We start from the raw sequence: 23,497 nt of genomic DNA on the forward strand, positions 1-23,497 counted from the left end.
AGCTTGTTTAGCTATTACGATTAATAATGTGGTAATTAATTTTAGAAATATGATATACATTACACTCTAAACTATGTTCTTTGTGACTTTGTGTCAAGTACATGTACCATTACCACATTTACTTTCTTAAAGTCTAGCAATAATATCTTATATATAGAACAGTGATGGTAAGAGTGCAAGTAAGAGTTTGTAATTATGTAAATATAGCAACATCATTATTTCATAACTTTTTATAGAGGATGACATATGTAACCCATACTGTGAGAATGGAGCAACATGTCAACAAGGCATCTGCCTGTGTCCATTTGGTTACACTGGACTTGCATGTGAACACGGTGAGTACATTCAACAACACTATTATCATCACCATCTTTTAAATTTTCATTACACCATCTTGTCATCACCAGTATTATCATCAGTATCACCATCAATTTATCAATAATAATAATGTCATAATGAGCCATCAACATCCTTCAAATCATCATTATCACCATATTTTTACAATGATATTTTGTCATTATTATTAACATTATTACCACTCAATTGATCATCATCATCTTGGAACATGAATTTCCTTTTTTCATAATTAATCCTGCCCTTTTTCTGTATATGATGAGAGTGAAGATATTAAATCATGATTGTTTTGTATACTTTTAGAACTATGTAGTCCAGCATGTGAGAACAATAGCAAGTGTATAGATGGAGTGTGCACCTGCCCACCAGGATTCAATGGTCAATATTGTGATGAAGGTAGTTCATCTTTTTCTGGCCCTTCTTATTTTATTCAGATTGCCATATACGAAAGTCTCATGGAAGGCAATCGACACATGATGATTGTAAACTAGTCTTAATGTCTGGAGTTGCTTTAATCCTTAAATATGAGACTGGATTTGAACTCTTTAATCCTGTTATATCCACCATCTTACAGTCTGCCAGTATCATCCTTCTTTACATTCTGATAAAATTAATTTTAACCAATATCATTAAACTGTCAGTCAGTAATAAAGTCATTATTGTCATACAATTTTTTTGTATTTGTGGCAGATATCAATGAATGCTTAATTAACTCTGAGATCTGTCCTGGTGACTGTGTCAACACAATAGGCAGCTTCCACTGTGGCTGTACAGATGGTTATGAACAAGGACCTGGCAATGAGTGTACAGGTAACTTATACCCCTTTTACACCGCCAGTAAAAATGCGGAGTTGATCCGGAATTATATAACCCGAGTCGTACCCGGGACGCAAAAATGCGGAAATGTAGGCTGGTGTAAACGCCGTAAAACGTTACCCGGGTCGCTGAATCACCCGGGTAAGTGATGCGGAATGTATTCAGCGTCAAGTCAACCCGGGTCGCACCCGGGATGAACCCGTGTTTGCGGTGTAAAACGCTCAGCGTATCTTTACCCGTTTGTTTACTATCCTCGCTCACTATAGTATTTAATTTACATAAAATTAGGATAAGATTGATTTTGTTTATTCGCTTATTCAGTAAATTAAACTTACGGTTATTTGTTATTCATTTTTATTTCAAGATATTATTCTTCCCGAGTAGACTTAATTTTTGTGTGTATTGCCATAAAACAAAATTGTGGGAGGTATAATGAGCAGACCGTTACTATGGTGTCTCTTCATGCGTGAGAGGGCGATATTTCGATTGATCTAGAACATTTACACGGGTTGGAATTTTTCAGTGTAAATACACGCAACCCGTGTCATTCCCGTGTTATGAATCGGGTGTGAAAAGGAAATTTATCCGGACACGACACGGGTTTGTTATAAGCTCGGCGGTGTAAAAGGGGTATTAGTTATTATTGAAAATATGTCAGTTATGAAAATCATTACCATGACCATCTATCTTCTTTGGACCCTGTGGGTTGTGACCCATAATGTAGACTTAGTGCAGTAGACTCTTTGTTCCAAGATTTTTTAACAAATTCTTTCCTTTCCTTCTCCAGAGTGATTATGAGTAAAAAGAAATTAGAAAATAGGTTTGACTTTATTACTAGAACAATCTAAATTCTTGCAAAAGACACCAAAGGCTAGTAATTAATCTTCCTCTTTGCTCTGTGTGGTTCAGCGAAAATAGTACCAGGTCCAACCAATAGGTTCATATAACAACAATCTGTACCTACTTTGGATGACATATGTGTTATGTTAGTTCAGCCTAGGCTAAGAAATGGCATGTTTGCTCCAGCTAGCTAGTTCAGGTGGTGGCTAAAAAACACTGCTAATAATATTGTGAATGATGATGAATTGATTTTTTATTATTATTTACAATATTACAGATAAAGATGAATGTGCTGGTGAGCATGGCTGTGATCAAGTGTGTGTCAATACCATCGGATCCTATACATGTTACTGCAGACCAGGATATCTCATGCAGCTCAGAGATAAGACATGTGTACCTCAAGGTATGAGAACTTTTTATCATTTTATTTCCATAAATAAATTTGATCATTTATACTTTGTAAGTTATATAATCATAATCTATGTATAATGTACATTCAAAGGTTGTCTGTATGAAGGAAGACTTTACAGACATGATGCAGTCTGGGAGATGGACTCGTGTACATCCTGCCATTGTAGTTTGGGTAAAACAATTTGTGAACAAAAACCATGCCAACAAAACTTAGGTATGTTAGTAATAGCTTTCTTCACATAGTTTGGTCATCCTCTGTAGAAATAGTAATAATCATAGACATAGATATACTTTGTCACATAATAAATAATGGAAAGTATTTAATAGATAAATCATCAAACGACTTTCCGTTCTACTAAACCGTGCTCATTTATCTGTACTCAAGCGGCTCAGATGGTCCAGTACACCACCTAGTTTCAGTACACTGGGATAATCTCCAAGGTCCGATACAGCAGGGTAACCCCCTACTCTTAAAATCATCTGTACACTGGATCCCCAGTTTTAAGTCCTTATTTGTGAAGACTTGTTTCTACCAACAGAACTATGGTCAAGGAGAGCATTGTACTTGTGGCTATGGATTTACACTCCCCTACCTTAACTGCTTTGCCACTTTACTCATTAATTTTGTTCATGTTTATTCTAGAATGTCATCAAAATGGTTACACTTACCAGCATGGTGACACATGGTCACCTGATATAGACTCTTGCTCACTGTGCACTTGTAACAGCAGTGTAATACGCTGTGATCGTCAAGTTTGTCCAGAACCAACATGTTCTAACCCTGTGACTGGACGCTGTTGTCCAGAATGTAATGGTAAGATAGACCTTCAAACTTAGGAATTACAAACATTTTTTTGTGTGAAATAAATCTATCATAATCTGACATTAGACGGAATGTTGTGCAACAGAAGAAACGGGGGTTCTAGCAAAAAATAGTGTCATTGTCCAACCACTTCTAATTAGGGGAACAAACTATAGAGTTTGGAAATGTGGGTTTTACCGACTTCTAGGTGGAAAAGTAAAAATATTTTGTTTATTTTTATAGATTGTCTTTATACTGGAATTTTGATACCAAATAAGTCTGTATTTTCACCACCCGACGATGTATGTAGGGAGTGTTCTTGCATGGTAAGTTCATTTCAGTTTATTTTACCACAAAATCAATTCAAATATCATTTTATCTAATATTATTTATTATTTTTTGTTAACAGGATGGCAATGTAGAGTGCTCAGAAGTGATCTGTCCAAATGTTACATGTAGCAAACCAACAGAAGGCAAATGCTGCCTTACATGTGATGGTATGTATATTCTAATGTTTAAAATTGTTGTATTTGTGGCCCTCACTTCTTGAAACACACCACAAATGAGTGAAATATAGAGAGGTAAATTACACTTGCATTCATAATATTAAGTGCAAAGAAGAGGAGTTACTATATATTCCAAAGTAAACTTATTCAAAATGTAGAATTATGACTTAGTGTAAATCCAATGCCTTGAGCACTTTGGTAGATATATGCGCTTAACAAATGTTTATTAATTCTATTGTGTATATGTTTTTATTGTTTCATTTTTAGACAACTGTTTCATCGATGGTATTGAATATAAGGATGGAGAGGTGTTTGATCCTGTGGATAGAAACTGCTCAGTCTGTACATGCAGTGTATGTTGATTCATTCATCGTCATTTTTCAAATAAAGATAAAAAATAAAACATATACAAATAAAATAAGTATGGTAATGGAATGGGATACCAAATAATAACAATGCTTTAAGTATATTACCTAACAAAATGTATTTATTTATGTAAATATTTCTGTAAAGGCAGGTTTTTCTTCCAATCAGCTCATACCTGATAGGAGACTGCTTTGCAGATTTAGTGTTGGTCTATTCCTTTGGTTTATAATTAAAAATAATGGGTTTTTTTCTACAATATTTGTGTATCATGATAAATAAAAACGCTAAATTGCTTAGTATAAATAAAAAATGTAAAGCATAAGGAATACTGTAGTACATACATTTTACACACAATTATATTTTAACAATTAATCTTACTTTAAATTGATAGGAGGGAGTTGTACGATGCCGTAGACGTACATGCCCAGCGCTAACATGTGAAAATGGACGTCAAGTACATTTACCCGGTCAGTGCTGTCCAACTTGTACAGATGTATTGCCTGGATGTTTGGATACTGAGGGCAGACTTCGAAGATTTGGAGCAATGTGGTCAGATGACCCATGCACAACTTGTACCTGTATGGTGAGTGTGTTTTTATTTCTAAAGCTCTGATAGTGTAAACAGAGCTTTACACCTCCAACAGTACCTCACCATTTACAGGATGGATAAACTATATCATGCTTATGAAATAAGTCTCATTGGCATAGGATGGAGTGTAGGAACAGTCGTGAGTTGCATCCCTGGTATTAGGTCACCTGGAACTTGGGGTTAGAAGGCAAGCATGTTAACCACCAAGCTACACCTCCACTTTGATATTGTCTTCTATAATTGTCTTACAACTTCTTTCTTTCAGAATGACACCAGTATTCAGTGTAACAAGCAACAGTGTGATATTTCCTGCGATAATCCTGTACAAATAGAAGGTGAATGCTGCCCTGTCTGTAATGGTATGTTCCTATATACGTTTTATAATATTATAATTAACTAATTATTAACAGCCATATAAAAGAAGAATTCTAGGAATTGCATATACTACGCATCAGCCGATCCCTTACCAGGAATTCATTATGGACTACTGCAGCCAAATCTTGGATACAATTCAGATGCAGTTTTCCTCCAAAAATGTGCTAGGGTCATGATAACGATAACATGATTACAAAAAGTAATGGGACTGTAACTTGGTGGTTAAAATGCTTGCCTTCCAATCCGAATGTCTTGGTTCAATCCTGACTAGTGCTAGATTTGTAAACTCAAACTAATTGTTTTCTGTTATAACAATGATATTATAGTATAATACTGTAACTGTAGATTTGCTGCTGGATGTGTATATTGGTTGGATCACTTTATTATTTGCTTTTTATGAAGGTTGTTTGTACTTTGGAAGAGGCTATCACACAGGTGACCAATTCCGATCTGTGTTTGAACATTGTGACCAGTGTATCTGCTTAGATGGAGATTCTGTGTGCGAACCAATCAGTTGCAATACCATTTGTTCCCATCCTTATCAACCAAAGGGCGAATGCTGCCCTATATGCCAGGATTGTCTGTACAAAGGACAGGTTATAGAAGATGGTTCAATATTTAACCCCACATTGGATGCTTGTAGAACGTGTAGTTGTAATGTAAGTTTCACTCATCAATTTAGTTCACATTTTTGTTAATAAATATATGTATGCAATTTTACCCCTTCAAACTGGCAGTTTTTACTATTATCAAATTCTGATTGATTTTCTACAGAAAGGAACAGTCACATGCTTGGAAAGAGAACGGTGCCCAGTATTGAATTGTCAAGTCACAACGACGATACAAGGTGAATGCTGCCCTCGTTGTGCTGGTAAGTCTACAGCTTATTTGTTCTTGATTGTAATCCAATCTGTGCAAGAAAACTTAACTTTAATATGCTTTTACTAGCCATGAGCCTGCTTGGGTGAAAATTTCTACCTTTTTTCCATTTTTGTAGAATCACAATGTTTACTAGAAGATGGCACAGAAGTGACAGCTGGAGAGTCCTGGACAACACCTGAAGACTCCTGCATTGAATGCACTTGCCTGGTATGTGTATTTTCTATGTTCTGTATACCATGGTAGATCTAGTTTAGTATTCCTTAATTATACATATATTACTTGCTAGTTAGTTTATATACTGCCATAAATGTTTTTAGTGGCCACTATCATATTAATTCCTTCTCTCCTCCTGGAGAATACCTAGTTCTTCTGTCATCCACACTTCCCTGTTTTTGGTTGCAGTCCACACATCTTATACCCTACCTTGTTCCACAGTTCTCCATTCCTTCGTTATTCCTAATGTTTTGTAACATACTTAAACACCATCTTATATTACATAGGATACAATAATCAGCTGCTTACCAATCCCATGTCCACAACCAGTTTGTTCCAACGGTGTAAAGGTCGAAGGTCAATGCTGTCTTGACTGCACTATGTGCATGTTTGAAAATATGATGTATGACAACAATGAGGCTTTTACCCCACAATCAGATCCATGCGCAGAGTGTGTTTGTCAGGTAAGTACTTAAGACAAACTAAATGTTAAGAATGAACATTTTTGAATGACTATAGTACAATTAAACAACATTTTGAACTTCTGCAGTTTAAAATATATTCACAATCATACTGTTTTATTATCTAGGATGGCAATGTTGAATGCAGTTTGCAGACATGCCCTGAAATTAGCTGCTCGGTAACTGTTCAACTTCCAGGAAAATGCTGCCACCAATGTCCAATATGTACAGATACTGGAGGAAATGAATACACGCATGGACAAACATGGGCAAAGACTGATGATCCGTGTACAACATGCATTTGTGTCGTAAGTTTTTAGTTTTTCTTTATACGGCTTCAACTATGCTACAACTAGTGACACTAACTGCCTTTATGAGACATTGTGCTCGCTAATGTTATACAAGTATATTATAAGTAGGTTTCATTTGGTATTTTATTTTTTTATTACTAGGATGGAGAAACAATTTGTAAACAGCAGCAATGTCCGTTCCAGTGTGGAAATGCTTTACCGGAAGATGGTCAATGCTGTCCAGTATGTGATGGTGAGTGGAAACCAATTTGATAATGTTAGGGAACAAAAGTTGAGATACACATAATTTGATATTGATCTTTTATGCATGTTGACACACTTATGAAAGAAGATATAACATAAGACATGGGTTGGAGAAGTAATATTATTCTCACAGATTTCCTCATCTTCATCATTTATGAATTTATTAATTTCCAATATAACACTGTTTAAAGTTTGTATATGCTCCTTTCTGTAGGCTGTGAACATGATGGTGTTGTTTATCAAGAGGATGTGGTGTTTAAGCCTAACAACACAGACTGTATGGAATGTTTGTGTCAGGATGGTGCCATGGAGTGCCTTCCTATCGTGTGCCCAGCCATAGCCTGTTCACCAGAGGAAGTGATCGTAGAGAGAGCATCTTGTTGTCCAATGTGTCCAGGTAAGTACAGAATGGTATTTACATTCTATAATTTAAACATATATTTTATATTTTTTAAAGATTCAAAAGTTATTTCTGAATGTCTACAAGGTTCTCATTGTGCATTTAAAAATTATAACTGAATTTAAATTCATTTTTTAGGAACACAGGTGTTAGGGACATTCGACTGTGAAGATAATGGATTGTTTTACCAGAATGGTCAAACATTTGAACAAGATATGTGTACAACTTGTACATGCGTTGTAAGTACAGTTGACTCCCTAAATAACGAACTCTCTGAAAACCAGAAACTCTCCCAATACCAGACTTTCCTCAAGGTTCAAAAGGTCCCAAATTCATTTTTACCATTAAAAACATGTTCCGAATATCATACTTTCTGGAAAACCAGACATATTTGGTCAGCCCAAAGGTGTTGGGTATTGGGAGAGTTAACTGTATATCACAATATGTTGCAATATGTGGCTACAGACTAACACACTTGTTACTTGTCTTCCTCATTATTGAGTACATCAGGCTGCCATTGACTGACTTCAGTTGACTTTGTGTTACAGACACCAGTAATTTATGTACTTTATATATATTCATATACACAAGATGCTTTAGACAAAGCCTTTTGGAATGGATCTGAAAATGCACTAAATGAATAAATTTTGATATTATCTACAGAGAGGTAGTTTAAGATGCGAAGCAAACGAATGTCAAGAACTCGATTGTCCAGTAGAACACCAGATTACCTTGCCTGACCAGTGCTGTCCAAGCTGTGATATGGCAAGTTGTATATTTGAGAACAAAGTGCTGCGAGATCAGGAATATGTAAAACCTATTGCTGATGTGTGTACAACCTGTGTCTGTAATGTAAGTGTATTTTATCATTGGTATATAGATAAACCATAGAGGAGAAAAATAAAACAGGATCTCTAAAAAAATCCTCTAATAAACTATATTGACAATATTATCAAGAATTAAGTATCCCCCACCCCATTGTAGACAGATGAATGAGGATTATTTAGTGGCAACATTTTCACGACTTAAAGTTCAATGAACTTACTGTTACCTCCTCCCACTCATATATTATACTCTGTACACGTATGTTTGTTTTAATGCATTTAAATGAGTGGAAAATAAACGAAACGAATAGGGACACTTAGGAGACACAAGTTATATGTATCATTATCTAGTCCATTGTGCTTTGTATATATAAAGTGCATTTATGAATCTTTGATAAAGCACTATACAATATTAACCTACTTTACCTACTAATCTATTATTTTGTTCTTTTGCAGGAAGGAAACATAACATGCTCCAGAACCCAGTGCACCATTCCAGGTTGTGATGAGGAAGAACAATACACACTGGAAGGAGAATGTTGCTCTAGATGCCTTGGTAAAATCCTCTCTTGCTTGCACACTAGAAAATGATCGCTACTCAAGCTCTAGCTACACTATCAACATTTATGTGACCAAAAATGTGGTTTGCCAAAATATGGATAATGTCATCACTACCATATTTAGGCATATCACACTTTTTTTTGTCAAACTAGATAGTGTAGACAGAATATCAAATAGTGTTATTTTTGGTGTTTATTTACACAGCCTTTTAATAATCATCATCTCATATAATAATAATTGTAATTTTTTAAATTTATTTTAGATGGAACATGTTCACATGCAAATAGGTTTTATGCTCCTGATGCAGTCTGGCAGACAGGGTGTGAACAATGTGTCTGCATAGATGGCGCTGTTAACTGTACGCTGTTACCATGTCCAGTAACAGCTTGTTCAGCTGTAAGTTAAATAATTTGTCTAAAATACCCCACCTCACTAATCTCCTCTTCTTTTGAATAATGGTTTATCAGTTGGTTAACATAATCCTTTGAGTAACAGCCAGTAGATTAGTATGTTGGATGAGGCTATCAGCATGGTCAACTGTGCATGCAATTTATAGTTGTCTGTAGGCACTTTCGATCGTGCGCCTAAAGTAGTCCTCTGAGCCGATAGAAAATAATAAATTACATGCCTGATTGACCATGCCATTGACACTGTCCATGACAGTAGTTATTTTAGAATAGTAATTTGTGATATATGATACACTGTATAGCAGATTGTAGTTGATGAACAATTTTTTTTTTCTTAAGGACGAGGAGCTCATGTTACCAGAGGACGGATGCTGTCATCAATGTGCACCAAGTAAGTCTACACACCTTAATGATAATTCATTCATTTTAATACTCAATGGTCAGTGGCGTAACGTAGAGACATGAGGCCCCTGGTTTAGGAACTCTAAGTGACTCTTCAACACTGGAGGCCTCGGGTGTTTTTTAGCCTTTTTCGACATATTTTAATGCCTGTTTTTTCCTCAGGGGCCCCATATACTCAGGGGCTCCTGGGTTTAGCCAGTAAGCGATCATAGCCGTTACGCCGCTGTCAATGGTCTCATTTAAATAGTGTGGTTTTTTATATTACTTGAATTTTCAATCAATACTTTTATTTCATTCAGAAATGGCAACTTGCACTGTGTTTGGTGACCCTCATTACAGAACATTTGATGGCCAATTCCTTACCTTCCAAGGCCCATGCACATATACCCTCGCCAAAGACTGTGTAGATAATACTTTTGAGGTGATTGTGCATGGTAAAGTATCTTCATCAGTATCAAGAACTCAACTAGTCTCCTTCCAGTTGTTTAATAAGACTGTTGATTTACTCCCTGACATGGAAGTACACCTGGATAAGAGTCTAATAACTTTGCCATATGTTGATGAACCATATTTCAGTATTCAAAAATTAGGTGAGTATGAATTTAATTTAGTGAAAACTAATTTGGCGATGCAATGATTTATCACCCTTGTCATCCAGTATCATTATCTTTATCATCATAATTAGCATTTATTGTCAGAATTGTTACCCTAATCTTGTCTGTCACCACTACATTTACTATTTGTAGGTTTATTGGTGGTTGTACACTCCAGCCTGGGCATCACTCTTTCATGGGATGGCCGTCACATGGCAGAGGTGTCAGTTGACATGTCATGGAAAGATCAACTCTGTGGATTATGTGGAAATTACAACAATGATCCTAGTGATGATTTTAGGTAGGTTCTTACACATCTGTCACTCTGCCTTGGTATTCATGTTGGTGCTAAAGCTCTGTCTACACTATCAAAGTTTATGTGAGGAAAATGTGATGTGCCCATATGTGGACATGATGATGTCATATCACTACCATATTTGGGCATATCACAGTGTAGACAGAGCTTAAGATTGGTATTCATGTTGATGCTAAGCATGATTTAAAGGTTCAATCTTTACCAACATAGGGGAGTGTATAGTCATAGATTCTTATTCTTACCACAGGAGTGTGAATGGAACTTTGACGGAAACAGAATCTAATTTCGAGAACACGTTCATTGTTGGAGAGTCGCCTGAGTGCTTGATTCGGGAAGATGACAAGTTGGAGTCATGTGCCAAAGCAACAGGACACGTCGAGATGAAAGCTCGTACTGAGTGTAGTATTCTCAAGGTAATATATGTTAACACATGGTTAATTGAATTGCTAACTTGCTAACTAATTTGATAACTTTTTTTATAAATGATAGTACTGTTAACGTTAGAGCAAGAGCAAGGCCTATGCCTATTGCTTGCTCCTGGCAAGGTTGTACTTCATGACATGCCGAATAAATATTATTATTATTATTTCAAAAAAGTCCTTATGTTACCTACAGTTTACCATTCCTAGTATTCTTCCTTTGTTTTAATACTCTTATAATTAATTTTCACAGGGTGAATTATTTAAACCAGCACACGCAATAATTGATCCAGATCCGTATTTCAATGCCTGTTTAAATGATATGTGTGCCTGTCCAACACAAGAAATGTGCTTGTGTGATATTTTAGAAGTCTATGCCCATGAAGCACATAGAAAGGGTGTTGTATTAAACTGGAGATCAACAGATCTGTGTAGTAAGTCATTTTAAAATATAAAGTTTATATAGGGATTTGTATATACACTTGTGTTTATTTTTGCATCTTCTTATCTATTCAATTGACATGTTATTGTTATGTAATCATTTATCCAAGGTCATGGGTTCAAATCCCATCAGATGATCAGTGAATGAATGAATGCGCTGCTTGCACAGCATTTATTGTCAAATATATAAAATATTTAAAACTTGAAGTTTGTACACAGAAAAAGCTCTTAAAATTATAAAAAAAAACATCAAAAAACATGATAATGAAAAAACACATCAAAAGATACAAAGAGCATACAGAGAAATTCCAATGAAATAAATAACAACATAAAATAGATACATAAAACGTATCCCACCACATGTTACAGATTTCCACAGACAGCACAAAACAGAGAAACTTTGATAGAAATCAGATAAACGATCACTACAAACAGATATTTGAGAGCTCTCAACTGTGTACAAGCGTCACTTGAAAGGACAGCGCCACCAAAAATGTTTGAGGCTGCTGTATATTTATGTAGAGTGTCTTGGTTTATGTTTGTCTAAAGCTTTGTCTACACTATCAAACTAGTTTGACGACAAAAAAAAGTGTGATGTGCCCAAATATGGTAGTGATATGCTGAAATGGTAGTGATTTGACATCATCATGTCCACATTTTTTTTTTGTCACATAAAATTTGACAGAGACAGAGCTTTAAAAGATTTCCCTCTTTGAGAAGGATAGGAAATAAATTATGAATTTCTTAGATAGAAAGATCATCAACATACACACTTTGTACATACTCTGTGTGTTTGTTAGATAACAATCACAATTCAATACAAATATTATGTTATTTGTGGTGTGTTTGTGTGGTGATTTCTTTGTAATTAATTATTGTATAATTAATCATTTGTTTTTATTTATAGCAATATCATGTCCTGAAGGTATGCATTACGATGAATGTGCTTCTCCTTGTCAATCAACTTGTGAAAATCCAAATATTGCTGATAGCTGTATACATCAAAAGTGTGTTCCAGGATGTGTTTGTTCGGCTGGAATGTTACTTCATAACTCCACATGTATTAATAAATATGATTGTCCTGTAATATAAATATTAATAATATTTCCGAAACAATAATAATAATTTCCCCTTAAACTGTAAAAATGATTTTTAACAAAACAAATCAGTGTGTTTTTTAAGTCATTGTTTGTAGGCCTACTCCTCGGCCTTTTCTTACAAAAAATTTAATTCTATCATGTGTTTTAACAAAATTTAGAATTGTAATATAGTAGTAGTCCTTCTGTTATATATAGGTGATATATTTTAAGTTGGTTTCTGAAATGTTATGTATTTATTCGAATAAATAAATTGGAAATCTGTTATAAATAATGGTGAACAGGTGTGGGTTAGTGTATTTAATTAATAAAATGTTAATGCATGATTGAAAGTGAATTGAAAATTCAATTTTTATCAATAAAAAAATGTGTTTTGTATTATCACTAAAAAAAGGTTCTGACAATTTAAGCTGTTAAAAAAATCAGGGTTTAGTAATTAAATCGGTTATTGTATTTTATGAAATGATTTTGTTTCTTTTGCGTGTTATTGGGAAGGGGTGTCACAAAACCTAAGATCATGAAAGCTAAGACCCCCTAAGACCTAAGATCACGAAGCCTAAGACCCAAGACCTATGATTACAAATTCTAAGATATTTGACAGCTTAAAAACAATACGACAATTGTTATCTATACACAATTTTAAACATAGTAGGTTTAATTTATTAATGCTTTTTACCATAAATGTAATTAAATACTTATCACAAACAGAAATAAAATATTTTCGCGTCTGTAAAATCATCAATTTATTTAAAGAATTTATTGTTATTTTATTGATTCTTCTTCATTTAATTCTAAGGTGTGGTATTCAGGATAAAGTTGATTAATAAATTTAGAGTTAAAATATAAGACAGGTGCGAAAGAGAACTATTGTAATCTTAGGTCTTGGGTCTTATGTTTCGTGATCTTAGGTTTCGTGACACCCTATTGGGAAGTGGTGAAGTAACTTGAAGAAGATACATGATAATTAGGTACAAAGGTAATCCCATTTTTGTGGCAAATTGATTTGTGGAACCCCCTTCTCCAAGATAATTCAAGTTATAAAGTTACAATACATTTAACGATTGCTACAGTTTTGGCAGTGAAACTTAAATTTTAAATACTAGAAACTAGGTGCGAAACTTAATTTTGGAATGAAATCAAATTTGGTGTGACACCGGGGGCGGGGAAAAGACAAAACGTTCAATGTTCAATTAAACTACAGAGGGCAGTATCCTGAAGAACTTGTGTGGAGAGGAGTGATTCGAGCGAACGAAAACAGCTAGCGAGATGACTCATTCTGTTGTGGGCTGGGTGATTTTTGTTTAGTTAAATACCTTATTATTATACAACACACACAGTAGGAAATGATTTATTAGACTGGTATGTTACGTTCATGAATTGTGGTTTTAATTAAAGAGCTGCTGGTTGATATTAAGTATCCAGCCAGGCTATAATACTGCCTTTGGAAAGCTAGGCCCTATCTAGCTAGGCTAGGCTCAGGCGGGTACTGTAGGCTAGGCCAGGAGCACTGCAACACACCTCAGGTAGTGATTTTAGCAGATAGAAGGGGGAGTGGGTAGTCGCGGCCTAATAAGATATTGCAATACTAGGCCTATATTATGATATATTATGTTTTTAATATAATATTATTAATAATGGTAGATTGTAGAAATACGGTATTTTTAGATTTACATTTTTGGAAATCTCAAAAACCTTTATTTTTCAGATTTTTTTTTTCATTTAGTAAGCGTAAACTGATCACGAACATATGTAATCAAACAATAACACAGAAGGAAATCACGTCAAAATGCCGGTTGCAAGATCACTTTTCTACCCAACGCTTTTTTACAATGTTTTAATGAGTAAAATCTCTTCACGGCGATGGTATGATCGGATAACAGAAGCTGTGATATTAGGTGCTTTACCATTTGAGAGTGATGCCAATAAGGTAAGGTATAAATAAAAATATAACAAACTTTCCCATTCCTTCTGCATCATCATCTGTGACACTCGCATCTTGTATGACCTTTACCCTCTATGGTACTGTAGTCATATACAGTAGACCCCTCCTTTGGGACACCCATATTCAGGGAACAATATCCCATAATGCAAACAAGGGGAAATATATGTTTTAACCAACAAATTTGGTCATTTTTCGTATCTCATTCACTATGAATGTCCCCAAGTAAAACAAATTTGACATGAATAGTCTCATAATAATTAGTAACTCAAAAGTTTGTGGTACATAGTTTTAATAGCATAAATTATTAGCTCTATACATGTTGCGTTCTAATCTCAAGGTCCAGGGTTCAATCCAAACCAAATGCCAGGTGGGTTGTAAGGTAATTCGGTTGTATCTCGCCACTACTGTACTCCCTAAGTCTCTAAAATGAGACTTAACTTAGTATATAGGAAGATAGTATAATATAATACTGTTACAGTAGTTGAATGAGTAAATACTGTTACAGTAGTTGAATGAGTAAATATCAAATTTTATATTGCAAAATTATTCTAATTCTTCATTTAAAAAAGAGGAAGTCTATAATATAGAGTTATTGTTGTGTTATTTGTTGTGTTATTTGTTGTGTGCATGAAATGATCACTAATTAATTGTTAGCATACCTAATAATTAAAAAGGCTTGAAAACTGGGATGTCAACTAGATGTTATGGATCACTGAGTTAAGTATACAGAAGTCTGCTATTTAAACTACTGTATATAATGGCATGTTGTTTTAGTAAGCAGTCTAGCAAACTATTGGACTGTGTTTGTATTCTTTATACTAGCATGCCCTACCCATTGTGAGCGCTGACAATGTTAAGATGTTCTTTATAAAAGCTCACTGGAACGGAACAATTACCAAAAGGGACTATAGTATTAGTTATGTAGAATTATACAAAACTGAAAAGACTGCATAATTGTAGATTTTTTAGGGAAGTTTACCTTCTTATAGTAAAATAATAGCACTGAAAAAAGAAATAACATGACTGAAACAAACAATGTTTGTTTTCCCCATGAAAAATGTAGAAATTTACAGTCCGTGTACTGTAAATCATAATATAAACAAAGGAAGAATAAACAATATGTTTTAAGTGTAGGAAATTAACATCCATGTTTGTAGGCCTACTGTACTGTAAGTGGGGCTTATGGTGGATGGATCAGTGGGGAAATTGTTTATGTATGATTTGACCCAGGTCATACACTCTAAAATTTGACTATGGACCTATATAAATTAATAATTTATAGATCCATGATTTGACTTTGTGCCTTTCATTGTGTAATAAATTCCTTAACAATTATTCTTTGTATTTGGGTGATTATTTAAAATACCCTGTTGAAAATACTTGAAAATAATCGGATCCTGAACCCTTTAAATTATTGGACTCTTGGAATCCTCAATAAATTCTGAACCTGTGGTATTCTATACAATAGAAGTGTATTTATTTTGACTTTTAGTATTCATTTTTATTATACTACAAGTAGCAATGTCTTATTATTACAGGGAAGATAGTAGTCTCTAGAAATGTGTAATAAAGTTTATGAACTGAAGAAATGAAAGACCAGGGATAAAAGTAAACATATATTTGGAAAGACTATACTGTATATTGATCCAATCTACTATTGTACTGTATAACCATTTTGAACATTGTTCAACCCTCCAAAATTATATTATTATGCTTGGCTATTTTAATATTTTTCATTTTGAAAACCTTTTCTACTTATCTACAACCTCAAACTTTCTTTATCTGTACAATGATTTCTTAGATTAAGCTTCTTTTTTTTCTATTGATATATTGTGTAATTATGGTATTCCGAAATAAAAAGGTGAATGAATGAATTATCGCTCAATTCAGAATTGAATTTTCTTTTCAGCTTGTAAAAGAGGAAGGTGTGAAAGGGGTTATAACAATGAATGAATCTTATGAATTAAGATATGCTCCAACTGCTGATGTAAGTAACATTTAAACTAAATTCCAATGTCATGCCTCTTAAGGAGTTTTCGAATTAAAAGATTATTAGTAATTATATAAAGCTCTGTCTACACTATCAAACTAGTTTGACAAAAAAAAGTGTGATGTGCCCAAATATGGTAGTGATATACCCAAATATGGTAGTGATATACCTAAATATGGTAGTGATATGACATCATCATGTCCATATACGGGCACATCACATTTTTGTTGTCACCTAAACTTTGATAGTGTAGACAGAGCTTTAGATATTTAAAGTTGAGCTTTTATGGATATTGCTTTTAGTAGTTTTTCCCCATAATGGAATCTAGGTGACATTCTCCCATTGAAAGAGTGTGAGAAGTGTGGCACTTATTTAATCGGGGACACAATTAACTCTTCATAAACAAGATTTGTTTGTATGATAGCATTCAAAATGCCATATACTATATTTGGATTTGCTGAAAATCTGTCCTGTTTGTTTTTGTACATTTTTTTTATTTGTGTTTAGGAATGGAAAATGCTTGGAGTAGCCCAAATGCACCTACCAACCGTAGATTTTACAGAAGCCCCTAGCATGGAATTTCTGGAAGAGGGGGTGGAATTTATTGAGAAACATGCTGAACGTGATGAATCTGTCTACGTACATTGTAAAGCGGGTCGTACACGCAGTGCTACACTCGTATGCTGTTATTTGATGAAGGTAACTAAACATTTTCATCTGGTGAAGGACCACTAACTGTAAAAAATGTATTTATTTGTGATCCCAGAAATAAGATCCAGGATGTTCGAAAAGGTCATAGAGGATTCCCAACCCACAATTCTTCCCACTCTATCCCCACCCCACACACTCTCCACCATAATCACTCCCCATCCCACTCAATCTCTCCACTCACTTCCCTTCCCACTCTCCTAAAAAACATGAACAATAATCGTAAGGGAGAGTAGGCGACCACATCTTCCAATCCAGATCTGTCTGTTGTTTTAACTGCCCTTGTTCTACCTGGTCCATAATCTGTTCCATTCAAAGTAATCACATGTAATTATCTCTAAATAAATAGGCAAGATTAAAGGTTAGTGTAAAGTTGAAGAGCCTGCATACTGTACAGTAGCTGGAACTCATTCTTCACTAGATTAATTGACTGTAGGTGTTTTATTTCAGTTAGCAGCAACAAATGCCACGTTTAACAGTAATGGACAGGTACGAGAATGATATCACTGGTGCATCCATTTGACTACCATATCTTGCCATCTTCAATTAATTCATTGTTTATTTAATTTTGTTTTTCAACTAACGTTTATGATTTTTATCTTTATTTGTACAATTTTAAAAATGGCATGGTGATTATTTGTTTTTTTAAATGTTAATTATGAATTATTACCTAACAATAATGTTCCTATGTTTGTCATAACATGATCATAGACCACATTCATACCACAACATCAAATGTCAAATCATGTTTACAAATAGTTTAATTTTAAAAACAAGAAGTTTTATTTAAACATCCTTTTGATTCCAGTTTAGTAGCAGCATCTACTAGGTTCCTCTACGCTGATGATACATCACTATTTTTCAAATCTAAAATATAATATATCAGTTAATTCTTAATATACAATATAGCGCATTATAAATATGTTCTCAATCCACTGTACAAATATTGAAAAACACAAAAGAATTATGTTTGCTTTTATTTTAATATATTAATATATTCATTATGACTATTGCAATTATATTGATTTAACAGCATGTGCACCATAACAATAATTAAAGGAAAATTAGTTTTTTCAAACAAAAACGTATAGCAAGAAGAATAACGGGAAAGTAAGATTTACGTCATGTAAACTAACGCTTATTATTTTCTTAGATCAACCTGTGGACTCCTCAAGATGCTCAAAATTTTGTCATTGCAAAGCGCCCCCACATCATTTTGAAGGAACATCATTTCCGTGCCATGTACCGATACTTCGACAAACACATCAAACCTTTCCGAAAAATGACAGAAGAAGAGAGGGAGAAGAAAAAGCAAAAACTGCTAAAAAATCGAAGTTCTGTGAAGGATGACGAAGAGAGAAGTACCTATGTCATTAACCAGGACAGTGTAAAGTCCTAGTTGGTATCGTTGGTTTTAGGGGCAGATCCAAGGGGACAGGGGGACGGCAACCTAAATTTGGCAAATTATAATGCAAAAGATAGGACATCAAATTAAGCTTGGATCTGCCACTGGGTTTATATGTACAGATATTCGCACTATGCCAAAAAAGATAGATGCTGCACTCTAGCATGAATCAGCTTGAAATTATTAGTAAAGCTATTTCCTAGCAAATTCGTTTTGCAGGAATAAAGCTTTTTTTTTTACTTCAAATGTGTTAGTAGTATTTTATTTTCTTACAAATTGGTTTAAAATGATGATTTGTAATGACAATTGTCTTCATTACTATATAGTGCACTATCATGTACAGAAACTGCTATTACAGTTTTAAATTTCAAATTTAAATATTAGAATTACTATTTTTGAAAATCATTCTTCACTAATCCTACTGAATATCATTCAATATTCATTAACCAGGGCTGATTGATTGTTTTGAAACAAGCTGTTTTGATTGATGGCTATACATGAATGGGAATTAGTTTTGATGGCCATAACATGAATTGGGATTAGTTTTAAGTCAGTTTTTATCTTTTTCGGGTTTAAAGTTGCATACATAGGACTTTTTAATATACATACACTAAGTTCACTTCTATTAAACTCTGTTCTCATGAAACTAAATTTGTTATTGTTCCTCAAAAACCTAGTAATTGGCACTTTATTTGTAAGGAATTGTTTTCATCGAAAACACATACTAATACTGTAATAGATTTTAGTAGTAATGAAACATGGTTTTAAATTTTAAGATATTTTTACTGAGAGTGACATCAGAACATTGTATTAAATTTTGTTTTTTAAAGATATTAAATACTCTAAATTTTTAAATTTTTGCACAAAATATTGGCATTTTCAATATATTGTAATTTTTGTATAAAAGTTCAATGATATGTTATAATATTACAGTTACTGTTAATGGTGAATACTCCACTGTTGTGTAAAGGTGTATTAGCTCAAAGCTAAGCTCATGGACTTTTATGCTCCCAGGACTACTTTGCAAAAATGTCTTCTTCTTTGTCTTTTATTGTTTTCCAATAGTTAATTTGAGTATGTTTTTATAAAGAGTATTTAAATACATTTTTTTGTTATAAATTGTATTTTTTAAATTTATTTTATTTAAAAAAATGATGTATTGTACAATTACTGACATGATTATAAACGCACTCTCTTTATCATATATTATAAGATCAGATTTAACGGCGGGTGCCATGGTATTATTGGCTCATCCCAAGGTCACCGTGGGTGAGCTTATTAAGGGTTGAGTGTATAACTCCGGGTGTGGTTATAACTCGGGGTGCAGTTATACCCCAGGGTGTGGCCATATGCACCAGGATGGGCACATACCCCAGTGTTAACTGATACATCCTAAATATAGGTTTGTACTGCTGTTAGTTAATGTGATTACTATACAGATAATAATGTTCGGAATCTATTTACTGATAAAATTACTTTGTGAAAAAACTACACCTTGAAATTTATTTGTATTGAATAAAATTAAACACTATTTTTGTAGATTAAAGTGTTGAGCGCATTAGAAGCGAGTTTTGGTAGCGGTAGTATTCTGAACAAGTTAGCAAGGGAGTGCCTTCCCCCTGATACCCAGGCTTCCACATTCCACTGACTTCTATATATCTAATATTACACTGAAATAATTGAGGTTGGTTAATTGTCACAGACATTCAAATTAATATGCCTTGATATGTTAGTTTTAAGGAGTTAACGCATTTAATGCATAAGTAATATAATAATTGCATTATTATAGATTATTCATATAACAACATATGTTCGTTATGCATTCCACACTAATTAGAATATGTAAATTTTAGTGCATTTTATATATATATATAAAAAACACAAATTACTTTAAACGTTACTGTATTTTTACTAGACCTAATGGAATGTTGTTGGGAAATATGGTACTGTGTTGCGTCTTCTGCTTGCAGCCACTTCATGTGTATTCTACTGAAAAATGGCTACCATACCCCATAGATAGATAATACAGTATGGTACAGTAGGCATGCAACTAAATTGGATAACAACCTTTTGTAAAAAGTAAAAAAAAACTACTAAGTAATAATTTCTTTGTTAAATAAATTATAAACTTTCAAAAGGACATTATAAGTAACAAAACATAATGTGTTTTTTTTCATGAGGATTCATCCACTGTTGTTATATAACATCTAAAGCTCTGTCTACACTGCCAAACATGTGACAAAAAATGGGATGTGCCTATATATGGACATGATGATCACTACCATATTTTGGAATATCACTACCATATTTGGGCACCACACTTTTTTTTTGTCAAACTAGTTTGATAGTGTAGACAGAGCTTAATGTAGATTCTTGTCATTTGAAGGTACATATTTGTACTTGTATATAACAAGAAAGGTATGCTTGATTTTGCATGGTGTTAATTGGTGTATTTATTGAATACCACGTGACACACCCTCAACCTTTTAACAAATGACGAAGATATACTTGAGTGTCATATAAAAACACTCGGTGAGTTATTTGTATATTTCATTCAGAATGTATTTATTAAAAGTCTGGGTTAGGAAAATTGTGTTTTTGTTGCAATTTGAGAATATAAAAACAACATTGTGAAATGCAATTTTCACCTGACGTGTATAATTGGTGACGGGGAACTATTTATTATACTATAATAATATATCAGAATGTACTGTTTTCTAAACAGTTTTTTAACGATAAAATGAATATAAATATCTTTTTGTAAATGGTGTATGTCTCGAAAAAATTACGCAAAATATACTGTAGGTAGACCTTTAAGATCCAAATACAATGCTGTACATGCATTTTTCATTTCATTTCATATTGCTATATGTATAGGCCTAATATGTTATTACTATTTTTATGGTGTCATATGACAGTACGTTATTTCAAAAAGTTGCGTATGGGAATGTTTCGAAAATAGCAACATTTCGACACTTATTTTTTGATATGGTTACTATATCATAATTGACATGCGTAGAATCATATAATGTGTTCTGCGCATGTTACTATATGATAATTAAAATTATCATATGTTACTATATGATAATTAAAATTATCATATAGTAACCAATTATGTCGAAAAATTGCCAAATTTAAAAAATTGCCAAAATATCTTTCTATATAATAATATTGCCATATATGTGCATATAGTGCATTAGCATAATCTTATAGAGTCATAGTAACCAGTTATGTCAGAAAAAAATAGAAAATATTATATTTCACAAAATTGCCAAAATACGCACTTTTTAAACTACTATTATTATGCAATAATGTTGCAATATATGCGCATATATTGCTTTATTATCATCTTATAGACCTATAGTAACCATTTATTTCAAAAAATAAAAAGGTCGAAATTTTGCCATTTTTCAAAGAAATACGCACTTTTAAAAATGGCCAATTTTCGACCCTTTTTTTTCTACAAAACTGATGTATATAGTACTATAAGATGATATATAGCAATATATGATCATATAGAGCAGTTTTATCGCATAATAATTGAATTTTAAAAACTTGATATTTTGGCCATTATTTGAAAAAATCCCTTTACTATAGTACAGGGATTTTTTCAAAAATGGCCAATTTTTCACCATTTTATTTTTCGACAAAACTGGTGTCTACGGTACTATAAGATGATGATGAAGCAATATATGATCATATAGAGCAATTTTATGGCATAATAATTGAATTTTAAAAACTTGATATTTGGCCCATTTTTTGAAAAAATCCCTTTACTATAGTACAGGGATTTTTTCAAAAATGGCCAATTTTCGATCCTTTTATTTTCGACAAAACTGGCGTGTATGGTACTATAAGATGATGGTAAAGCAATATATGATCATATAGAGCAGTTTTATGGCATAATAATTGAATTTTAAAAACTTGATATTTTGGCCATTATTTGAAAAAATCCCTTTACTATAGTACAGGGATTTTTTTCAAATATGGGCAATTTTCCACCCTTTTATTTCTACAAAACTGATGTATATAGTACTATAAGATGATATATAGCAATATATGATCATATAGAGCAGTTTTATCGCATAATAATTGAATTTTAAAAACTTGATATTTTGGCCATTATTTGAAAAAATCCCTTTACTATAGTACAGGGATTTTTTCAAAAATGGCCAATTTTTCACCATTTTATTTTTCGACAAAACTGGTGTCTACGGTACTATAAGATGATGATGAAGCAATATATGATCATATAGAGCAATTTTATGGCATAATAATTGAATTTTAAAAACTTGATATTTGGCCCATTTTTTGAAAAAATCCCTTTACTATAGTACAGGGATTTTTTCAAAAATGGCCAATTTTCGATCCTTTTATTTTCGACAAAACTGGCGTGTATGGTACTATAAGATGATGGTAAAGCAATATATGATCATATAGAGCAGTTTTATGGCATAATAATTGAATTTTAAAAACTTGATATTTTGGCCATTATTTGAAAAAATCCCTTTACTATAGTACAGGGATTTTTTCAAATATGGCCAATTTTCCACCCTTTTATTTTTCGACAAAACTGGCGTCTATGGTACTATAAGATGATGATAAAGCAATAAATGATCATATAGAGCAGTTTTATCGCATAGTAATTTCATTTTAAAAACTTGATATTTGGCCCATTTTTTGAAAAAATCCCTTTACTATAATAGTACAGGGATTTTTTCAAAAATGGCCAATTTTCGACCCTTTTTTTCTACAAAACTGATGAATATGGTACTATAAGATGATGATAAAGCAATATATGATCATATAGAGCAATTTTATGG

General features: G+C 33.2%; 2 protein-coding genes across 12 annotated transcripts in view; both read left to right on the forward strand.

Moving 5' to 3' along the window:
- The window catches only part of LOC144850041 (uncharacterized), a 131,538-nt gene extending 117,900 nt beyond the window's left edge, over positions 1 to 13,638 (forward strand). For all 10 annotated transcript variants that reach the window (XM_078707207.1, XM_078707206.1, XM_078707212.1 and 7 more), the window contains 29 exons: positions 237 to 335; positions 658 to 750; positions 1,045 to 1,164; positions 2,288 to 2,413; positions 2,513 to 2,635; positions 3,065 to 3,235; positions 3,467 to 3,549; positions 3,633 to 3,720; positions 3,997 to 4,082; positions 4,487 to 4,678; positions 4,950 to 5,043; positions 5,462 to 5,718; positions 5,834 to 5,930; positions 6,057 to 6,148; positions 6,442 to 6,618; positions 6,744 to 6,923; positions 7,068 to 7,158; positions 7,384 to 7,566; positions 7,708 to 7,808; positions 8,233 to 8,421; positions 8,850 to 8,949; positions 9,217 to 9,350; positions 9,701 to 9,752; positions 10,063 to 10,353; positions 10,510 to 10,657; positions 10,920 to 11,085; positions 11,345 to 11,525; positions 12,440 to 13,126; positions 13,570 to 13,638. In XM_078707207.1, the coding sequence (XP_078563333.1) occupies positions 237 to 335; positions 658 to 750; positions 1,045 to 1,164; positions 2,288 to 2,413; positions 2,513 to 2,635; positions 3,065 to 3,235; positions 3,467 to 3,549; positions 3,633 to 3,720; positions 3,997 to 4,082; positions 4,487 to 4,678; positions 4,950 to 5,043; positions 5,462 to 5,718; positions 5,834 to 5,930; positions 6,057 to 6,148; positions 6,442 to 6,618; positions 6,744 to 6,923; positions 7,068 to 7,158; positions 7,384 to 7,566; positions 7,708 to 7,808; positions 8,233 to 8,421; positions 8,850 to 8,949; positions 9,217 to 9,350; positions 9,701 to 9,752; positions 10,063 to 10,353; positions 10,510 to 10,657; positions 10,920 to 11,085; positions 11,345 to 11,525; positions 12,440 to 12,624 (3,899 nt within the window). In that variant the 3' untranslated portion in view covers positions 12,625 to 13,126; positions 13,570 to 13,638. The remainder of the gene's footprint in view (positions 1 to 236; positions 336 to 657; positions 751 to 1,044; positions 1,165 to 2,287; positions 2,414 to 2,512; positions 2,636 to 3,064; positions 3,236 to 3,466; positions 3,550 to 3,632; positions 3,721 to 3,996; positions 4,083 to 4,486; positions 4,679 to 4,949; positions 5,044 to 5,461; positions 5,719 to 5,833; positions 5,931 to 6,056; positions 6,149 to 6,441; positions 6,619 to 6,743; positions 6,924 to 7,067; positions 7,159 to 7,383; positions 7,567 to 7,707; positions 7,809 to 8,232; positions 8,422 to 8,849; positions 8,950 to 9,216; positions 9,351 to 9,700; positions 9,753 to 10,062; positions 10,354 to 10,509; positions 10,658 to 10,919; positions 11,086 to 11,344; positions 11,526 to 12,439; positions 13,127 to 13,569) is intronic.
- Positions 13,639 to 13,833: 195 nt separating this feature from the next.
- Positions 13,834 to 21,534, forward strand: LOC144849997 (phosphatidylglycerophosphatase and protein-tyrosine phosphatase 1-like). Of its 2 annotated transcripts, XM_078707148.1 has the most exons (6): positions 13,834 to 13,988; positions 14,335 to 14,556; positions 16,481 to 16,558; positions 17,069 to 17,260; positions 17,720 to 17,758; positions 18,423 to 21,534. In XM_078707148.1, exons 2-6 carry the CDS (start codon positions 14,416 to 14,418, stop codon positions 18,666 to 18,668), a joined length of 696 nt encoding a protein of 231 aa, XP_078563274.1. In that variant the 5' UTR covers positions 13,834 to 13,988; positions 14,335 to 14,415; the 3' UTR covers positions 18,669 to 21,534. The 2 variants fall into 2 exon arrangements, with proteins under 2 accessions (XP_078563274.1, XP_078563275.1); XM_078707149.1 differs by lacking the exon at positions 17,720 to 17,758 and having other exon boundaries at positions 13,845 to 13,988.
- Positions 21,535 to 23,497: the final 1,963 nt, after the last annotated feature.

Source organism: Antedon bifida, chromosome 8 (assembly GCF_963402885.1).
Source record: "Antedon bifida chromosome 8, ecAntBifi1.1, whole genome shotgun sequence".
NCBI lineage: Eukaryota > Metazoa > Echinodermata > Crinoidea > Comatulida > Antedonidae > Antedon > Antedon bifida.

Excerpts from the sequence above, each read along its gene's own strand:
- LOC144849997 (XM_078707148.1), top strand. The coding sequence starts at position 14,416 with ATGCCGGTTGCAAGATCACTTTTCTACCCAACGCTTTTTTACAATGTT. Across the intron at positions 16,559-17,068 it reads GATATGCTCCAACTGCTGAT|GAATGGAAAATGCTTGGAGT; the intron begins GTAAGTAACATT and ends ATTTGTGTTTAG. Across the intron at positions 17,759-18,422 it reads CGTTTAACAGTAATGGACAG|ATCAACCTGTGGACTCCTCA; the intron begins GTACGAGAATGA and ends TTATTTTCTTAG.